The sequence below is a fragment of the Aethalodelphis obliquidens genome, unplaced genomic scaffold (genome assembly GCF_003676395.1).
Source record: "Aethalodelphis obliquidens isolate GAN/ISIS:26980383/991018 unplaced genomic scaffold, ASM367639v1 scaffold2, whole genome shotgun sequence".
NCBI lineage: Eukaryota > Metazoa > Chordata > Mammalia > Artiodactyla > Delphinidae > Aethalodelphis > Aethalodelphis obliquidens.
This window is the reverse complement of record NW_020837946.1, coordinates 25003177-25022442: the sequence shown is the minus strand read 5'-3', so window position 1 is coordinate 25022442 and position 19266 is coordinate 25003177. Positions and strand designations below refer to the sequence as shown.

Genomic DNA, 19266 nt, shown 5'->3' with positions numbered 1-19266 from the left:
TTTCTGGAAGCTGTAAAATTGTTTTTTCTTTATCTCATCTGAATTATACCTATTATATTATATCTATTAAAATTTTGGAGAGATAATAATGTGCGTAGTATTTTGACCTTTACAGAGAATATTGAACTTGCTTTCGTTAAAATAGAGGCAAGCTTAAATAATGGATCTTGCTACTTGTGCTGCATGTGTGAAAGTAAATGGATTAGCTCAAAATACTGAAATGAAGTACCTGTCTACAAGCACAAAGGCAGAAAAAATATCTTCTCTTTCATTGTGCAAGACTACCTACGTATGCTGTTTGCATTAGTTACCATATGTAGAGGCATGGGTTTGACTTGAAATGTATTTGGACAGATACCATTAATCTTTCTCTATAAAGCCTGAAAAATATGATTTAGTTGTAACAGTTCAGTTTTTCTGATCAGGTCAACATAGGTTCAAATCCTTATGCTATGACTAGCCATGCAGCCTTGGGCAATTATTTACATATTACTTATCTGTAAAGTAAATAATCTACCTTTCTGGGTTATGATGAAGATGAGACATCATATTAGTAGTATACAATGAAGGGTTACTCATCTAACTAAGCCCTCAATACACATACTTAAGAGAAATGTGGAAACATACAAGTATATCCATGTGTTTACTTTTAGAAGTATTTGTTGAGAAACTACTTAGTTTACACTGAACAATGCTAAGAAATGGGGATATGATGGAAATATGAAATAAAATACATATTGTCTCTATGTAGGGATTACAGTCCAGTTAGGAAGACATTAGATAAATAATCATTTATATTGTATAATATATATTTTTTTGAGAGAAAATATAACAGTTGTCCTAACCTAATGGGTAGGTAGCATTAGGTCAGTCCACAGAAAGAGGGACAACATGTGAGATGAGAAGGATCAATAGGAATTATTAAGCAAAGAGGGCTAGGGGAAATTGGGGATTACAAGTCTAATCAAGAGAGTCTGACCAGTGAATAAGATCAGTGCTTTCACAGAACCGACTGCACATGAGCATTGAGTGGGAAAGTAATATCTGATGAACTAGTGAGGTGAAAAATGGCCAGATTATGTAGGACCTAGTGACCATTTAAAGGGTTTTCTGCTTTGTCCAAAGAGTTGTGGGAAACTGATGAAGGATTTTAAGCAGGAGAGTTAGGATCTTATTCTTAAAATATCACTCCAATTGCTTTGAAGGGACTGACTTAAAAACATGTTTGAACAGTTGGTGGCAGAGAGAAAATAGTGAACTGTTCAGAGATAGGCATATGACCCAAGCAGGGTCAACTTTCCACAATACAGATGCTGGGAGAGAGAAAGTAGAGCTATTTTACCTGTACTTATAAACTTTGTGAATTCTCCAAGGCCAAACATTTTTAATGAAGAAAGAGAGCTGGCCTAAGAAGAAAGCAGAATCGGGCAATGTCGAAGGACTGAGTCCAGGTGATGTTGTTTAACCCCTAGATCCATCTGTGCCTGAAGGAATATCCCTTGCAATTCTCAGTTCTGTGAGCTGATATGCTCTCTTGTTTGCTTTTATTTTCTATTTCTTTTTTGCCTTTTAATTATGCTTATTATTTTCTTTGTTATATGAAAAGACTTAAAGCTTATACAGTTATGGCCAAGTTTTATTTTTTCCAACTTTATTGAGACAAAGTTACTTCTAACATTGTTTAAATTTAAGGTATACAATGTGATTTGAAACACATATATATTATAAAGTGTTTATCACAATAAGCTCAGTTAATACCTCCTTCACCTCATGTAATTACCATTTTGTTATTGTGGTGGTGAAAACATTAAACCTCTACGCTCATAGCAACGTTCAAGTATAAGATAGAGTTTCGTTAACTATATTTGCTATGCTGTACCTTAGATGCCCAGAACTTATTCATCCTATAACTTAAAGTTTGTACACTCTGATCTGCATCACCCCATTTCCCCCACTCCTCAGACCCTGAAAACCACGATTCTACTCTCTGTTTCTATGAGTTTGATGTGTTTAGATTCCACATGAAAGTGATATCATACAGTATGTGTCATTCTCTGTCTAACTTAACTCACTTAGCATAATGTCTTGAAGGTCCACCTATGTTGCCGCATATGGCAGGATTTTCTTCTTTTTTATGGCTGAATAATATTCTAGTGTGTGTGTATGCATGCACACGCACATGTGTATATATGACACATATTCTTTATCCATTCATCTGTTGACAGACACATTGTTTCCATATATTGGCTATTGTGAATAATGCTGCAGTGAACATCAGGATGCAGAGAAGTGGGATTGCTACATCATATGGTAATTCTATTTTTAATTTTTTGAGGAACCTCCATAATGTTTTCCATCATGGCTGCTTCAATTTACATTCCCACCAACAGTGCGCCAGAGGTCCCTTTTCTCTATACCCTCACCAGCACTTGCTATCTCTTCTCTTTTTGATAATAGCCATTCTAACAGATGTGAGGTGACATCTCATTGTGGTTTCATTTTGTATTTCCCTGATGGTTAGTGATGTTGAGCACCTTTTCATGTACTTGATGGCATTTGTATTTCTTCTTTAGAGAAATCTCTCTTCGCATTCTCTGCCCATTTTTTAACCAGATTGCTTGTTTGTTTGTTTTGTTACTGAGTTGCATGAGTTCCTTATATAACTTGGGTATTAATGCCTTATTAGATATATGATTTGAAAATATTTTCTCCCATTCCATGGGTTGGTTTTTCCTTTTGTTGTTTTTGCTATGCAGAAAATTTTTACTTAATGTAGTCCCACTTGTTTTTATTTTTGTTGCTTCTGCTTTTGGTGTCGTATCCATAAAGTCATTACCAAGACCAATGTCAAGGAACTCACCTTCAATGTTTCTTCTAAGAATATTGTGGTTTTGGTCTTATGTTTAAGTCCTTAATCCTTTTTTTTTTTAACATCTTTATTGGAGTATAATTGTTTTACAATGGTGTGTTACTTTCTGCTTTGTAACAGAATCAACTATACAGATACATATATCCCCATATCTCCTCCCTCTTGCATCTCCCTCCCACCCTCCCTATCCCTTTGCATTCATTTTATGAGTGGCATAGGACAGGGGTCCACTTTCTTTCTTTTGCATGTGAATAGCCATGTTTTCCCAACATCATTTTCAAGAACTATCCTTGCCCCATTGAATATTCTTGTCTCCCTTATCAAATATTAGTTGAACTTATTTGTGGATTTGTTTCTGGGTTCTTCATTCTGCTCCACTGGCCTATGTGCCTGTTTTTATACCAGTACCATACTGTTTTAATTACTATGGCTTCCAAACATTGGGGATATTATTCAATTTTCTGGACATCTGTATATTCATCTGCAAAATGGTGATAATTATACTTTACAGGGTGGTGGTGATGATTAAATTAAACTATACAGGTTGAGTCTGGCACTTTTTCTCTACTTAGCTAAATATTGCAGACACCTAAAATCAGTGAGAAGGAATGGATTATTCAGTAAATTATGTCAATATCTTAGCCAAATTAAGATTTTTTAAAATTATGCTGTATCAAAACTTCTAGATGGATTAAAAATTTCAATATAGTTTTAAAGTACTAGAAGAAAAAAGATAGACTATGCCAAGATCATAAACATAAAAAAGAGAATGATGTATCCATTTAACTAGATAAAAACATAAAATGTTTGTCTATCAAAAGACAAAATTTTAAAAAATTGCATATAGAAGGAAACTTATACACAACATATTTAAGACACAAAAATTTAATGGATTTAATTTATGATAAGCGTTTTCAAATCAAGAATTAAAAAATGGATAAAGCTTATAACTATGTAATATACAAAAAATAAATAGAAAGGATCAATCAACACATAAAAAGAGGCTTAATATCAACTAAAAAATATAAATTTAAAAGACTTCTTTTTCATATTTCTGATCACCAAAATTTAAATCCATGGATAATATCAAGTGCTGTAAAGAGCAGTGGAAAATATTCCTTATCAAACATTGTTTAGGACAAGTGTAAACTAATCTAGTAATTTTGAAAGATGACATAGCAATATATACCAAAATGTATTATATATAACCTAATTTCACAGAAATTCCACTTTTAAGTGTTTAGCCCAAGGAAATGATTGTATAGTACAAAATTTTTTATGAACTAAGATTCACATTATGGCAGTACTGATATGAAAAATAAAAAATAAATGAAATTACCATTAATATGGCACTTATTCAATAAATATTTTTATACACAGCTTACTTGAAATATATCAAGCATCTTTTAGGACCAAAATGCTATGAGAATGAAAATCAATTACAGGAAAAAAAAACTGTAAAAAAACACAAATACATTGAGGCTAAACAGTGCACTACTAAATAACCAACAGATAACTGAATAAATCAAAGAAGAAATTTAAAAAAAACATAGAAAAATATGACAATGAAAACACAACCGCCCAATACGTATGGGACACAGCAAAAGCAGTTCTAAGAGGGAAATTTATAGCAATTCAATGTCACCTCAAGAAACAAGAAAAATCTCAAATAAACACTTTAACCCTACACTTAAAACCACTAGAGAAAGAAGAACAAGAAAACCCAAAGTCAGTCAAAGCAAAGAAATCATAAAGATCAGAGCAGAAATAATTGAAATAGAAATGAGGAAAACAATAGCAAAGATCAATAAAACTAGAAGCTGGTTCTTTGAGAAGATAAACAAAATTGATAAATCCTTAGCCAGACTCATCAAGAAAAAGAGGGAGAGGACACAAATCAATAAAATTAGAAATGAAAAAGGAGAAATCACAACTGACACTGCAGGAATACAAAGGATTATAAGTGACTACTGCAAACCAGTATATGCCAATAAAATGGACAACCCCAAAGAAATGGAAAAATTCTTGGAAAGGTAAAATTTTCCAAGACTGAACCAGAAAGAATTATCACAAGCAATGAAATTGAAACCATAAATAAAAATCTTCCAACAGTCAAAAGTCTAGGACCAGATGGCTTCACAGGCAAATTCTATCTAACATTTAGAAAACAGCTAACACCCATTCTTCTCAAATTCTTCAAAAAATTGCAGAGGGAGAAACATTCCCAAATTCATTCTATGAAGCCACCATCACCCTGATACCAAAACCAGAAAAAGGATACCACAAAAAAAGAAAATTAGAGACCAATATCACTGATGAACATAGATGCAAAAATCCTGAACAAAATACTAGCAAACAGAATCCAGCAGCACATTGAAAGTATCATACATCATGATCAAGTGGGATTTATCCCAGGGATGCAAGGATTCTTCAGTATATGTAAATCAATCAATGTAATTCACCACATTAACAAATTAAGGAATAAAGCCCATATGATCATCTCAATAGATGCAAAAAAAGCTTTCAACAAAATTCAACACACATTTATGATAAAAACTCTCCAGAAAATGGGCAGAGAGGGAACCTACCTCAACATAATAAAGGCCATAGGGCTTCCCTGGTGGCACAGTGGTTAAGAATCCATCTGCCAATGTGGGGGACACAGGTTCAAGCTCTGGCCCGTGAAGATCCCACATGCTGCGGAGCAACTAAGCCCATGAGCCACAACTACTGAGCCGGCGCTCTACAGCCTGTGAGCCACAACTACTGAAGCCTGTGCGCCTAGAGCTCACGCCCCGCAACAAGAGAAGCCACTGCAATGAGGAGCCCGTGCAACAAAATGAAGAGTAGCCCCTGCTCACCACAACAAGAGAAAGCCCGGGTGCAGCAACAAAGACCCAACGCAGCCAAAAAAATAAATTATTAACTTAATTTAAAAATAAATAAATAAAAAATAAATAAAGGCCATATATGACAAACCCACAGCAAGCATCATACTCAATGATGCAAAACTGAAAGCACTCCCTCTAAGATCAGGAACAAGACAAGGATGTCCACTCTCGTCACTCTTATTCAACACAGTTTTGGAAGTCCTAGCCATGGCAATCAGGGAAGAAAAGAGAATTAAAGGAATACAAATTGGAAAAGGAGAAGTAAAACAGTCACTCTTTGCATATGACATGATACTATACATAGAGAATCCTAAAGATGCCACCAGAAAACTACTAGAACTAATCAATGAATTTGGTAAGGTTGCAGGATACAAAATTAATGCACAGAAATCTGTTGCATTCCTCCACCAACAGTGAAAAATCAGAAAGAGAAATTAAGGAAACACTCCCATATACTACTGCAACAAAAAGAATAAAATACCTAGGAATAAACCTGCCTAAGGAGGCGAAAGACTTGTACTCAGTAAACTATAAAACGCTGATGAAAGAAATCAAAGACGACAAAAACAGATGGAGAAATATACCATGTTCTTGGATTGGAAGAATCAATATTGTGAAAATGACAATATTATCCAAAGCAATCTACAGATTCAATGCAATCCCTATCAAACTACCAATGGCATTCTTCACAGAATTAGAACAAAAAATTTTACAATTCGTCCATTGTTTTGTTTTCTAACAATGATAAAAGCACTATTATAATTAAAAAATAAAATTATTTCAATTTGAAAGGTAATTATGAATATAGTTTCTCTCATTTTTATGTGGTTTTAAGTGTATATGTGCAAATATTTAAAAAATAAAGATGTCTGAGTTCAAATGTAATTCAGATTACGAAGGTTTGTTGTATTTATCTCTTCACTGTTTATATTCTGGTGTTAAAAATTTATGCTTAACTATTTAAAGAAACTTCAAATACTTTTATAAACCTACTATAAAACTCCTTCCAACCAGCAGTGTTTTGTCCCTACCACAACCATACAAATAAAGGGGGTAGAAAATGTTCCAGCTTTTCATGTCCTAGAGTTTCTCTCAATCTCAGTCTCTTCAAACCATAAAGACATCTGTATGTCTGCTTTGAAAATTTTGACTTAAAAGAGTAAGATTGCTCAAGCTATGGTCACACTTTATAGATGAGGTGAGGTTTTTCTTTTATTGTCATTGCTGTTTTAAACCATGTTGAACTCCAAAAAACACTTAAAAATCAAGGTTGATTTTTCTTTTAAGCTACCAAGCCAATATACAGATTTAGATGAGAGTATTTTATGGTGACTGTGTGTTTGCGTTTATGCGTGTGAATGCATGTGTAAGTGTCCGAGGGTTGTGTACATGTGTATGTGTTGTGTAAGCATATGAATACACACCTTATGCTGTACGTCTGTGTATCCATATGTCTTGTAATGAATATGTGTGTGTGCTCATATATGTCTTGTGTGTGGTATATTAAGAAAGAATGTCTAAAAATGCAATATTTAAGTACATTTAAAATGAAGCAAATATTTGTTTTCCTCTTTGCAGATAATACTATGGATGATAAAATGGCCTTAATCACATGTGGGCAGCCATTGTAGGTTCAGTGTAAACATCAGCAGCACATCTGAAGTCAAGTTTATAGGATAATTACATTTCTGAAAATGCAGGATCCAATGTACTATGAGACCGAAACCCAAATTTTGATAAATGGATTTCATGCAAAAATTGTTTACTCTAACACGTTAAAAATGAAAAATTATATGCTTAATATTAAATTATAGCACCACAAAACTGCTTTCTTCTAATTGCTTCATTTCTTCCTGAAACTGTAAAGTCAACTATAAAATATGTTCATGGTTTGAAAAGTGGATAAACCTCCAAGAGACCTAACACTGTAAGTTGAAGAAAATGTTAGATTTTTAATTTATTAATATTATTTATCGTCTTTTGTTTTTTTCAAAATTTTAGAAGTTTTAAAGAGATATGGAATAATTACATAAATTTTTCCTATCTTGCTTTTTCACATTTAATTTCTTTCCACATTTTCTTTTCCCATTTGCTTTTTATTCAGGTTTACAAAAGGTAAAAGAAGGGATTTGTGAAATGATTAAATGAGTTAAAGAAAAAGAATGTTTTTCTCTCATTCTTTTATTGTTTCTTAGTTTTTTTTTTTTGTCTTCATACCTAAATCTTACCTTTAAAAGGTAGAGGTACTATTGTTTTATTTTCATTTTGTTTCATTTTTTGAAGTAAGTGAAAGAAAAGGAGAGTATAACCCTAACTTAGGGAAATATTTATAAGTTAGTGTTGAAAAAGTTTCTATTTTACTTCCATGAATGATCTACTTTGTCTGGGGCATGTACGAACACAAATACAGTATTGTGGGATAAGAAGCTTAAGTAGAAAAAAAAAAAAGCAAGCTTTCTGTCAGGTTTCAGAAATGTATAAAACCAAGGAAACAATCTAGGCTCAATGAAAGGATAAATCTCATTCAATGTGGACATGCATATTTTGATATATAACAATATTTTATATTTCTTGATTCTATGAGGAACAGAAGAATATATAAGAACTTAAGTTCACTCAAAACAGGCATCTCATGTTGCAATAGGTCTCTTTTCTCTGGAAAATACTTTTCAGGATCCAAAAGAGCTAAAATGTGAATTCCTCACAAATTATAAGTTATATTTTATAAAAATTGCTAGCCTGAGCTGCCTTAAACCCTTTCTGGTACAAGGTGGCATATAAATTAATTAATTAGTTCATGGACTACTTGGTAAATTTAAATCATGTTGGCCTCTTAAGAGTTTACATTTTTTAAGAAGTCCTATACTATTCATTCACATACTTAATGAACTTAATCATTATGTATGTATACCCTTGTGATTGTTCCAATGGTGAGATTAAAGAAGCAAGAAGACTTCCTAAGAGCAAAATGTTTCTTAAGAAATGTGACTTTTAAAAGGACTGACTTATCATGACCACAAGAAGAATATACATTTGTAAACAGATTCTTTAAATTCTAAGTCATTTTATTTTGTATTTATTATAAGTAAGTCACTACTATATGCATAGTAGTAGCACTTATAGGATGCAGAATAAAGTAATACCCAGGAGAAAAACAGGGAAGAATTAAGTATTAATCATTGGAGTATCAAAGTATAAGATGGGAATGACTTAGTTATATACTCATGAAAACATTATTTGCTTCTGTGTAACAAAGAAGTGATGGAATGGATTAAAAAGTAGTAAAATACATGAAAAAAGATCACTCCATGCCTACAAAAACACATTTATGAAATGAAGTTTAGCAAACTACTGGAACAGCATTTTTACACATTTCAGAAGAACACGTCTTTTTTTTTTTTACCACTCCTAAATGGCAAATACTTTGTTATTCTATGTTATCAAATTCTCTGAAGCAAAAAATAAACAGAAAATTTAATAGAGTGGATTTCCATAAATTGATTGGATCCAAGGAATTACCCAGGATGCTTATTAAACATTTAGATTCCCAGGCTCCACTTACACCTATTGAATCTAAATCTCCACAGGAGGGTTCTTATGATTAGGCAAGATTTGAGAACATGAAATACATTATAAAAACATGCAATGTTTTATAAAAAGTTACCCATTTGATTATTTTATACCAACCTTTTTTAAGGGTTGAGAAAAAGACGACAACAATTCTGACCCACCACTATGTTTAGCTGTTTGGTCCAATGTAGAATGAGAAAAATAATGTTTAAAGTTTCTAGATTTTTAATGTTTGGGTAATGTACTTACTACAGTTTTCAGCTTTCCTGTTGTCCCGGATCACTATTCTCTGGTTGATTGTGCTGAAGAGCGTTGTCCAGTTAATGGTATGATAATAACACAGGTTGCTGTTGTCAGTGATATAGATGTTTCCTGCACTGATTTCCTTCAGGGACTGGAATTGCAGAGAAGTGATGCCCTGTTGCTTGAGGATAAGCAAGGAAAGGCCACTAAAGAGAGGGGAGAGGAAAAAAATGGAACAGTAATAATTGTTTTCTGGCCATGACATGCATTCTTGAAGTAAAATAAGGATGTCATATCTTACTCCAAAAAGAATGTTAATAGACTGTAAAAAAGATTGAATTAATAAACCTGAGATACAAATACTATTTTTTTTTTTCGGTACACGGGCCTCTCACTGCTGTCGCCTCTCCCGTCGCAGAGTACAGGCTCCGGACGCACAGGCCCAGCGGCCATGGCTCACGGGCCCAGCCGCTCCGCGGCATGTGGGATCCTCCCGGACCGGGGCACGAACCCGTGTCGCCTGCATCGGCAGGCGGACTCTCAACCACTGTGCCACCAGGGAAGCCCACAAATACTATTTCTTTACATGCTATATGCTGACTGTTTTAAAAGTAATCACTTGAATCCCCCCAAAAAAGCCCATCTTTTATAATTATGAATATCAATGATATCTCTGTCTCTGTCTATATATGTACCACTGATGTATCTGCTCACTGCCTTCCCTCCTAACCCCTGAATCTTAAGTTCCTCAAGAATTAAATCCTGTATTAAGACTAAATAATTAAATAAATGTTTATGGGGTGACTGTTCATCTACCCAAAGCAAGACATTAATTCAACTCTAACTACTTAATAGATTTAGACACACTTTCAGAAGGTAAATATCTCAGAGAATGACCATAGATATTTAGCTTTAATTTATACCTCAAAAACCAAAGCGTTAATTGTAATACTTGAAAAATGTGTAAGGATAGGAGATGTTAAAAATTAAAGAGAAGAATAAAATTAAACTAAAAAAAAAATACTCAGAAGGCTTGGACAAGTGAGACAGCATCTCTAAAAGTTAAATAACAACTACATTGTAGAAACAAATTATCATTTCAAGGATGTTGTTTTCTCAACATAGTCCACTTTGTAATTAAATTCTTTGTCCATTTTCTAAAGACTAAATGTGTTTCCCACATTTCAATCAACTTAGGAACATTATTTTATATTTTGGAAATCAAAGCTTCCTCTAAATTTGCTTTGCTTTTAGTACTCAGATTTTTTTTCATGTTTTATATAGACACATGCATGGAGAACTATAATATACAGATATATAACGTGTGTGTGTACCCAAATGGGATGTAATTCACTCTCTCAAATCTTTGTTCCCATCATAACCATCCTTAGTTGTTGATTACAACGTGAGCATAATAATGCCTTGACTTAGATTTATAACACTTTTTTCAATTGGTTCCATATAGCACTTGAATAGATTATATCTCTCAACTATCCTTTTTTATTAAGCACTTTTCCCCTTTACATTTTAGAACCTCTTACAGATATACCTGTTTTAATAGCAAAATTCAATGGACTTCCTGTGAACCATTATTATAGAATATTTAATGACAGTATTGACTTTAGGCATCTTTCGGATTTAAGTAGAAAAATTATCAAGGTCTCCTTATATAAATAGACTTTTAACGGTTCATAAACAATAATTTTGTGCAGATGAAATCTGAAGTAAAATAAAAACAGTGGCTTAATAAATATTAAAACATATATTTTTCTTATGTGAATAAAAATATTGACATTAGAACTTTAGAACAGTATCCTTCTGAGCCCTGATTATCTGTCCATTATTAACCAGCACTGCATGTAGCATAGTGGACCAAATTCTAAAATATCAGTGCTGTGATGCTTTGTTCAAATGATAGCTCCAGAGACAAAACGAGAACCTCCTGGAAAAACAGCATTTCTATCCTATACACCGAAGTCATTACAAAGTCATTCAAGTCTATCTTTTAATTATGATAACATATGATCAAAATGAAGGTTCAGTTTTATGGTTCACATCATGTACTCCACAACTGCCAAACACTAAAATTACTTTAAGTGACAGGCAGTTGATAAATCAAGTTGTATACTTTAAAGCACAATCAGGGGTATTTTTCATTGAGTTTTCCTTTAAAATTTAAAGTGGAAAACCAATATTTCTAGAATCAGTAAATCAATGAGTCTGATGGTCATGACATAATGTACACATGATTCAGAGACCTGTAACTTTGAATATATACACCTACCTATAGAGTACTCTTCCACCAATGGTCACCAGGTTAGAAAAAACACTGAAGTCAGTCATGTTTGGGGGCCATGACTGTATGTTCAAGAAACCTACAAAAGATAAGGGCAGTAAAATAATTCAGAATATCATTGTCTCAGCAACAGTGTTTAATACCAATTATTCTTAAAATATGATGAAAATGGGAGGTAAGGAAAAGGCAGCAAATATTCCTATTTTTGAACCATTCTGTATCATATTTCTTCTTCCAATATTCAGTGTCTTACCCAAAGTTTCTGGGCTACAATACTCAATAGATGAAGAATGTCAAAATAATGAACACCTAGAATATATACATACAGAATCATATAAGTGTATGGTTTAAAGATTTAAATGATTCTTAATTTGATTTTTATTATTATTTATATTTATTTACTATTATTATTTAAAATTATTTAGTCTAACTAGACAAAGAGTTTAATTTCTCTGAAATCTTTTGCCACCTTATCTGTACATTTACAACATCAGCTGTCTGTCTTGCATTTTAAGACATTTATGTATATAACTAAGCCTCCTTATTGATTTTACATTCTTTGATAGCAAACCCATGTCTGATTCATGTCTATGGGCCCCATATCATCTACTATGACAGCTCTGAACATATCAGGTCCTCAATAAACATGTGCTAAATGAATCCTACCTGCTACCCATCCTCAATAGTACTTGTGAAAAGTAAATAGAAACACATTGATTCAAAGATCCACTGACATTTGCAAAAACAGTAACATCAAAATTTCAAGGATTTTTTTTTAATTCCACAGATTTCAAAATGTGCACAGATGCTAAGGAACTAAGACACCCATCATTTAAAATAATACGTGTTTTCAAAACTAGAATTTGCTTTGAAAATTCCAATACTATGTAATATTTTTAACAAAAGACTAAAATTCACATAGTTCATAGCACAACAAACTCACTTTAAAAATTACCTGTTATCTCTCGGACTGTCCGAAACACGTTCAGTTTCTCTGGGTCTATGGCTTCAATTGCATTGTAAGGGTCCCTAGGGGGGAAAAAAAAAAAATGAAGCTGAACTTAAAATTAGATAAAGGGGTGAAAATATGAGAAATGTGACAAAAATTATTTCATTCCAATTGAATTTTAATTAGCAATAGGAAGGTTAGCAATGTTTTATCCAGATTTTCTATGCTAGATGTGGAAGGGGATTAAAAGGTACTTTCAGGAAATTTTGATGACACAGATTATGAGTTCTTCATTGAAGGCTATTCTAGATCCAGAGGCACGGTTCAATTTGACTATCCTGAATAAACCTCCAAATATAGCAATTCCATTCATTAACCACTTTATTTTGCCTTTAAAAGTTTGTTCTCAATTGGAAAAATATACACTGCAAATAAATTATGTTATGGTGAGAATAATTGCCTTTTGGGTTCCTCAAAGCATACTAAATTGCTAACAGAACCTGTAATTTCATAAGAAAGGTGAAAACAAATACAGGAAGTAAACTTTTTTATTTTTCTGTATTTTCACATTTATCTATCAGGGCAATCTTGTTCCTATCTGTTTATTTATGTTCACTTTCATATGACAGGAACTATTTGCTTCCCTCTATATGAATCACACTAACATTTGAAAATAAAATTTACCACAAATTTAACAATACTAAAAATGTGTTGTAAATTTTGGGGATTTTTAAAAATACAATCTCCTAATGCATAAATATATTTTTTTGTAATTAATGTTATTGATACATAAATGCCCTGTCTTTACAAAAATTAATATAAAATACCTTTAAAATTAAATATTTAATGGAATTTTTCAGAAGTTTTCATCTTAGGAAAATAGTTTTCATTTATAACATCCTGCCCATACAAAATAATTACATTCTTGAATATTAAGCCAAATATAAACATAATATTAAACATTTCTCAGTAATTCAAGCAATACTTTCAGATTTTCTTAAGTAATATTTAGTAGTTTTTCTAGGTTTTATTACTTTAAAAGGTGCTCTGTGCTATTCTGGGCAAGTAGAAACCTTACATTAATATATACTCTTCAGAGAAAAATTAAATTCCATTCACTGGTCATTTCTCCAAGAGAGATCAAACGTTCTAAAAACAAGGAATTAGGCTCTTTTAGCCGTTTGTATCCACCTTTAGCAATCAACTGAATTTTATCCTTGTACTGGATATCTGTTGTTTTACCAGTCTCTGAGAACCTTCTTTTTCACATGGGGAATAAACACTAGGATACATGATCCATTGGAGGCTATCAGTCAATGTGCTCCACAATCCCCTGACAAACAGATAAGCATATGGCCTTTCTTCTAAGAATCTGATTCTGAACCCACCAGCGTTTATTCATCCTGGCATTAGAGCCTTGAAAACATTCTCTATTAGTTCAGCAAACTTGATCTCTGGAACCACCTTTTACTGGCTCTCTCTGCTTGATTCATCAGCATATTTTCTATACTGTGAACCATCCCATATCTTTTAAAAGAAAAAAAAAATCTTGCTTAATGAAATTACTGCTTCAAACTGAGAAAAACTAAGAAGTTTAATCAATACATTGTGCTACTAGTTTAACATGGTGTGTTATAGAAGGCTTGGAAACACTATAAATGAGTGTCCCCATAATTCACACATAAACAATTAAGATTTTCCTTAACGTGACATGAATATCTTTCAAAAGCTTAAAGTCTAAATGAATATTCTAGCAAACTTGCTCTATTTGTAACTGAAGATATATAGAATGAATATCTATGTTTTCAGTGAAAATGGAGCCACAAAATTAGGTTCATCATGCGGGAAAATTCTGGTTGCTATCATTTTCTAATGTGCAAAGAGGTCTGCATGCACATGAAATATCAGCTCTGCAGTAGTAGAATGAACTTTCAACATTTGTTCTTTGATGAAAAGCAGTGTCTAGAATAGCTCTAGCCATATAATCAAATATTCCTGCTTTACTGAGAAACACTCAAAGTTCAGGTCAAGCACACAATAATGGGGTCAGTCCAAACCTTTACTGAGAACACTTCCAGGTTGCCAGGAATGAAATGAATTCTGGACTGTTCACATGAAGCCCAGCGGACCACAGAAATTTTATATACTTAATTTTAGAGATTCAGAACTCTCATAAAATAAATTGACAGAATCCCACTTACCAACTTAAAAGTACCCCGAGGGAGTTCCATCCTACAGCCACTTGAAATCCATAGATTTTAAAATTGAGAACTTTCCTAGCTAAATTCAGGACCATGAAAAAAAACATTATGTCCACCCTGTTATTGTGTTGGGTGATCCAAAATAAAGCTCAGGATAAAGAGAGAGAAACATATTTTCACAATTCCATAGAAATCACGTTATTTTTTTCACCAAGCTCATTATCTGTTTCCCATTGTCTATCATCATTACAGTCGATCATCTAAGTACTTTCTTGTTTGTGTCACACTGTGACACAGCATGAACATGCTTATTTGGTGAGCATTTTATTGCTCTAAGCATATTCACAGGGACATTATTAGACATGACAAGACATGAAAGGGGATCCTATGATAACCCTGAACGCTGAATTTTGTCTGCAATTCCCATTCTAAATAAGGAAATAAGAATGCCTAGTTTATTTCTAGCAATGGTGGTATCGTGCTATAAACTGAACATTGATCTCTTTTATATGTTAACATTTTAGTTGACAACTTCACAGTAAATTTATTTTTTGCAGAAATTTGTTTTTGAAAAGTACACTCTTACTTAATTATGGGTTTTTCATTTCTATTAGTTTAAAGAAATACCCTAGCTATTTTAATCAAACCATACATCCTATTAAAAACTAGATAGTAGAAGATTTAGGGTAATGGAAATTAAGTGAAGTAAAAAATTTTGTTAATTTACTGAAAACTTTGTTAATAATACCTCATGTTATTCATCTTTAAAATCTCTCTCTTTGTCCATATGCACACACATATTACATACATGAATACACATATGCCTACACATAAGTGTCTGAGACCTACTCAATTAACTTTATATTAATACTTTCCTAAAATGAAAGGGAAAGGCTTCAGAATATGTTTCATGTTGGCATGAGACTAGGAGTGAGGAACATATCATATTTCACATATATATTTGTCCTGGAAAATGCCTTATATATTATGCTTAAGACACAATAATATTAATTATAATGTTAAATTTAAGTGCTATAATTAAGGACAAATAATAATCGTCTGAACTAGGAAGTATGACATCGTAAAGTAAGGATTGCCATGAAAATAACTTTGTCTTTATTTGGTTTCCAGTAGTCTATGAGATATTATCTGTTGCACTATATGCTGTGCTATATACTAGATATAGTCACTGAGATTTTCCTCTTGAAGTGCCTTTTTCTCCTTTTTTTTAACTTTCTTTTGTTTCAGGGGTTTAGCGATTTTTAACTTCTATTTTTGTTACTTTTCAATCTCTCTCTTTATCTCTCTCTCTCTCTCCCCTTTCCCTCCTTTACTCCTTCCCTTCCCCCACCTTTTTCTTTCTTTTTTATACCATTTATTAAGGTTTACTGTATGCCAGGCACTGAGCTGAACACTTAAAAAAATGTATATTTTGTTTTATTTTGAATCTCCACAACAACCAGAAGATGTAGGTATTTATTATTAACCCAGTTCTCAACTTTACATTGGAGTTGTTTGACATAGAAGCCACACAGCTCAATACAGATTGTCCATGGTGGAGCCGACTGAATGTGTCCCATCTCAAAATGGTAGTACCACCCATCTCCAATAGATTGTTGCCATGTAAACTAAGAGTAATCACATGCACATTTTTTTTTAAAGAGACGTTAAAAATCTGGATCTTATCTTACAAAACAAAACAACAAGAAACACCTCTTAGACCAAATATAACAGAAAGTGAATACATACTATTACAGCTTCTGGCACAGATCCATATTAAAAGCTATATTTTAAAGTAAAGAAATGCTTTATGTACTAAGACCTACGGTAATTTATCTGAATGGAAAGAAACGCTTTGTTCTATTTCTCTTGTTGTTCCTATTTGACGTATTTATTCATAATGTGTTAAATTGTTTTGCTTCTAGAAATGATATATGTTTAGAGTAATCTTTTGAATTGAAATATGTGAGTGATATTTTTTATCTGTAGCCCGTAGCACTAATATTTAGGAACTAAGTAGTGATATATACAAATAGATAAAATATAAAGTAAAAATATTGATATTTTCATTACAGTTGAAAGGATGCAAACTTGGTCATTTTCCCGGTTAAAAACAGCAGGTGGTTCTGTAATGAAGGGGCCCAGAAAATGTTACAATTTTTATTGCTAAAATGAAATTCATTTAATAGATTTATCACTAACTTCCCAAGTCTAAAACAGAAAAAGATGCAGCAAGGCAAAGAAAACACCTGAAAGCTCAGAATTTCAACTTACTGATTTTTTTTCTGTGAGATGCATTAATTTATGTTGTTTTGAACTAACTGGTTAGGAATTTGAATGAAATTCCCCACTTTGTCCACTGATACTGTTTCCCTAAACATATCCACAAATGTGCCAAGCTTACTGAAATCTATGGATTTGAAGAAAATGTCCTGTAAATACATCTTAGCTTATATATAAATCGATATTTTTAAATCTAAGTTGTCACCAAATTCATAATCTGGATGTACTCCCAAAATTTGTTTTACTATCACTGCTGGTGAAATCTGGCGTTTGACTTTGTTGGAGGAAAGCATTAATGTGTAGTGGAACTCTGTGTCAAAAGGAATCAAACAGACAAAACTAAAGAATCTCTTAAGCTTTGTCTGCACTTCGTAAAACAATTTTCCACAAAAATACTGACCCATGAATACCAGTCACTAGGAAGATCAAATTCCCATTGATTTTGGTGCAGTTTATGAATTTGTCAATGTTACTAGAATCCACGGTCTGAGCTGACATCAATGATCCTGTGCCAATGCCATCACAAGCTGTAGAAACAAGATGCACAATTAGAGAGCTGAGAAAATTTTTCTTTACTCAATAAATTATTGCATTTTTATTATAAAATAACAGTATTTTTTCATTATAAAATGAAAAAAAATATCATCACCTTTTGGGCAAATGTCAGTACAAGGTTTACACATTTTAATCCCATTTTCTTCTACTTCCATCTTGGAACTAGGGCAGGCACGCACACAGGAACTGGAATCGACCACGAAGTTATCTGATAAAAAAAAAGGTAAAATTAACAATAATGTTGAGGTTCAGCAAAAGATTTTAAAACAAGATATTTTAGGGTTTGAAAATTATTTTCATTTGAAAATGATAGTATGTATGTTTCTTTCCCTAAAACAACTCTGTCTAAATATCTCCACCTGAAATAGCATCTACGAACACCCACATTCAAATCCAAGGGCAGTGTGTGTTAACAACAACTGGTACTTGCTTGACTACTGCTCCACATTCTGAATTGCCCCCAAGATAGTGAATTTCTTTTATAGACTTAGGAAACTGCATGACATTTAGTTTGTGTTTTTCAGTAGTTCCACTTCATTTCACGTCATCATGCAAGTTTGAAGTCTAACAATACTTCAAGTTACATGAAGCACAAATGAAGCTGAAGTTAAACTGCCTTGGATGAAGGGAGTGCACTTCATATCCAAGAAGAAATGTTTAAAATGTGTTCATCTTTCATTGGAGTGCCGTAGAAACTGTCCCATAGTTTTACACGAAGAAACAAAATGAAATTTGAAAGGGCAGTACTTTAGGAAAGGTATATTAACTAAACCAGGAACATCTAATTACCTGACATGGCGAAATGTTTAGGAATCCAGTGGTCTGGAATATGCCAGAACATTCCCTCCCAAAAATAAGGACAAATTTTTGCATCTAGGGCCTCCCACGATAAAGGGAAAACACAATACCTGCTAGGCTGCTTTGGGTTTTGAAGGCAGCATCCTTCCATGTTTGGAAAAACTGCTTCTGGCCCAACATTCAGTAGTCTAGAAGGCTTCCAACCTTGAAGGGGGCCCAGAGCAGGAAAGGCACATGATGCAGGTCCAGGCTGGGGTACAAGCAATTCTGCTACTTGGATCACAAAACCCAAGAGGCTCTATGACATTAGAAGTATCTCTGGCGGGAAGATATGCCACGTGGAGTTATGGCAAGTCCTGACCGGGAAATCCCAACTGAGACCTCTAGGAATTATACACCATTTAATAAACAACTCCTGACATACTTCTGGGTCCTGGCAGAGACAGACTACCTAACCATGAGTCACGGATTGATCTTGTAGCCAGAATTGCCCATCACACACAAGGTTTTGTTAAAAACCATCATAATGTTGAGCAGGTCCAACAGCAATCCATTGTAAGATGGAAGCAGTACATTTGGGATTGATGTGAGCAGGGGTAGACGCACGAGTA

The 19266-nt window shown here is 33.2% G+C and overlaps 1 protein-coding gene across 4 annotated transcripts in view; it reads right to left on the bottom strand.

The window, feature by feature from the left end:
* Positions 1–19266, bottom strand: part of ERBB4 (erb-b2 receptor tyrosine kinase 4) — a 1127099-nt gene that overhangs the window by 283990 nt on the left and 823843 nt on the right. For all 4 annotated transcript variants that reach the window (XM_027122307.1, XM_027122329.1, XM_027122298.1 and 1 more), the window contains exons 8-12: positions 17952–18065; positions 17703–17829; positions 12825–12898; positions 11858–11948; positions 9580–9779 (exon numbers count right to left, since the gene is read on the bottom strand). In XM_027122307.1, the coding sequence (XP_026978108.1) occupies positions 9580–9779; positions 11858–11948; positions 12825–12898; positions 17703–17829; positions 17952–18065 (606 nt within the window). The remainder of the gene's footprint in view (positions 1–9579; positions 9780–11857; positions 11949–12824; positions 12899–17702; positions 17830–17951; positions 18066–19266) is intronic.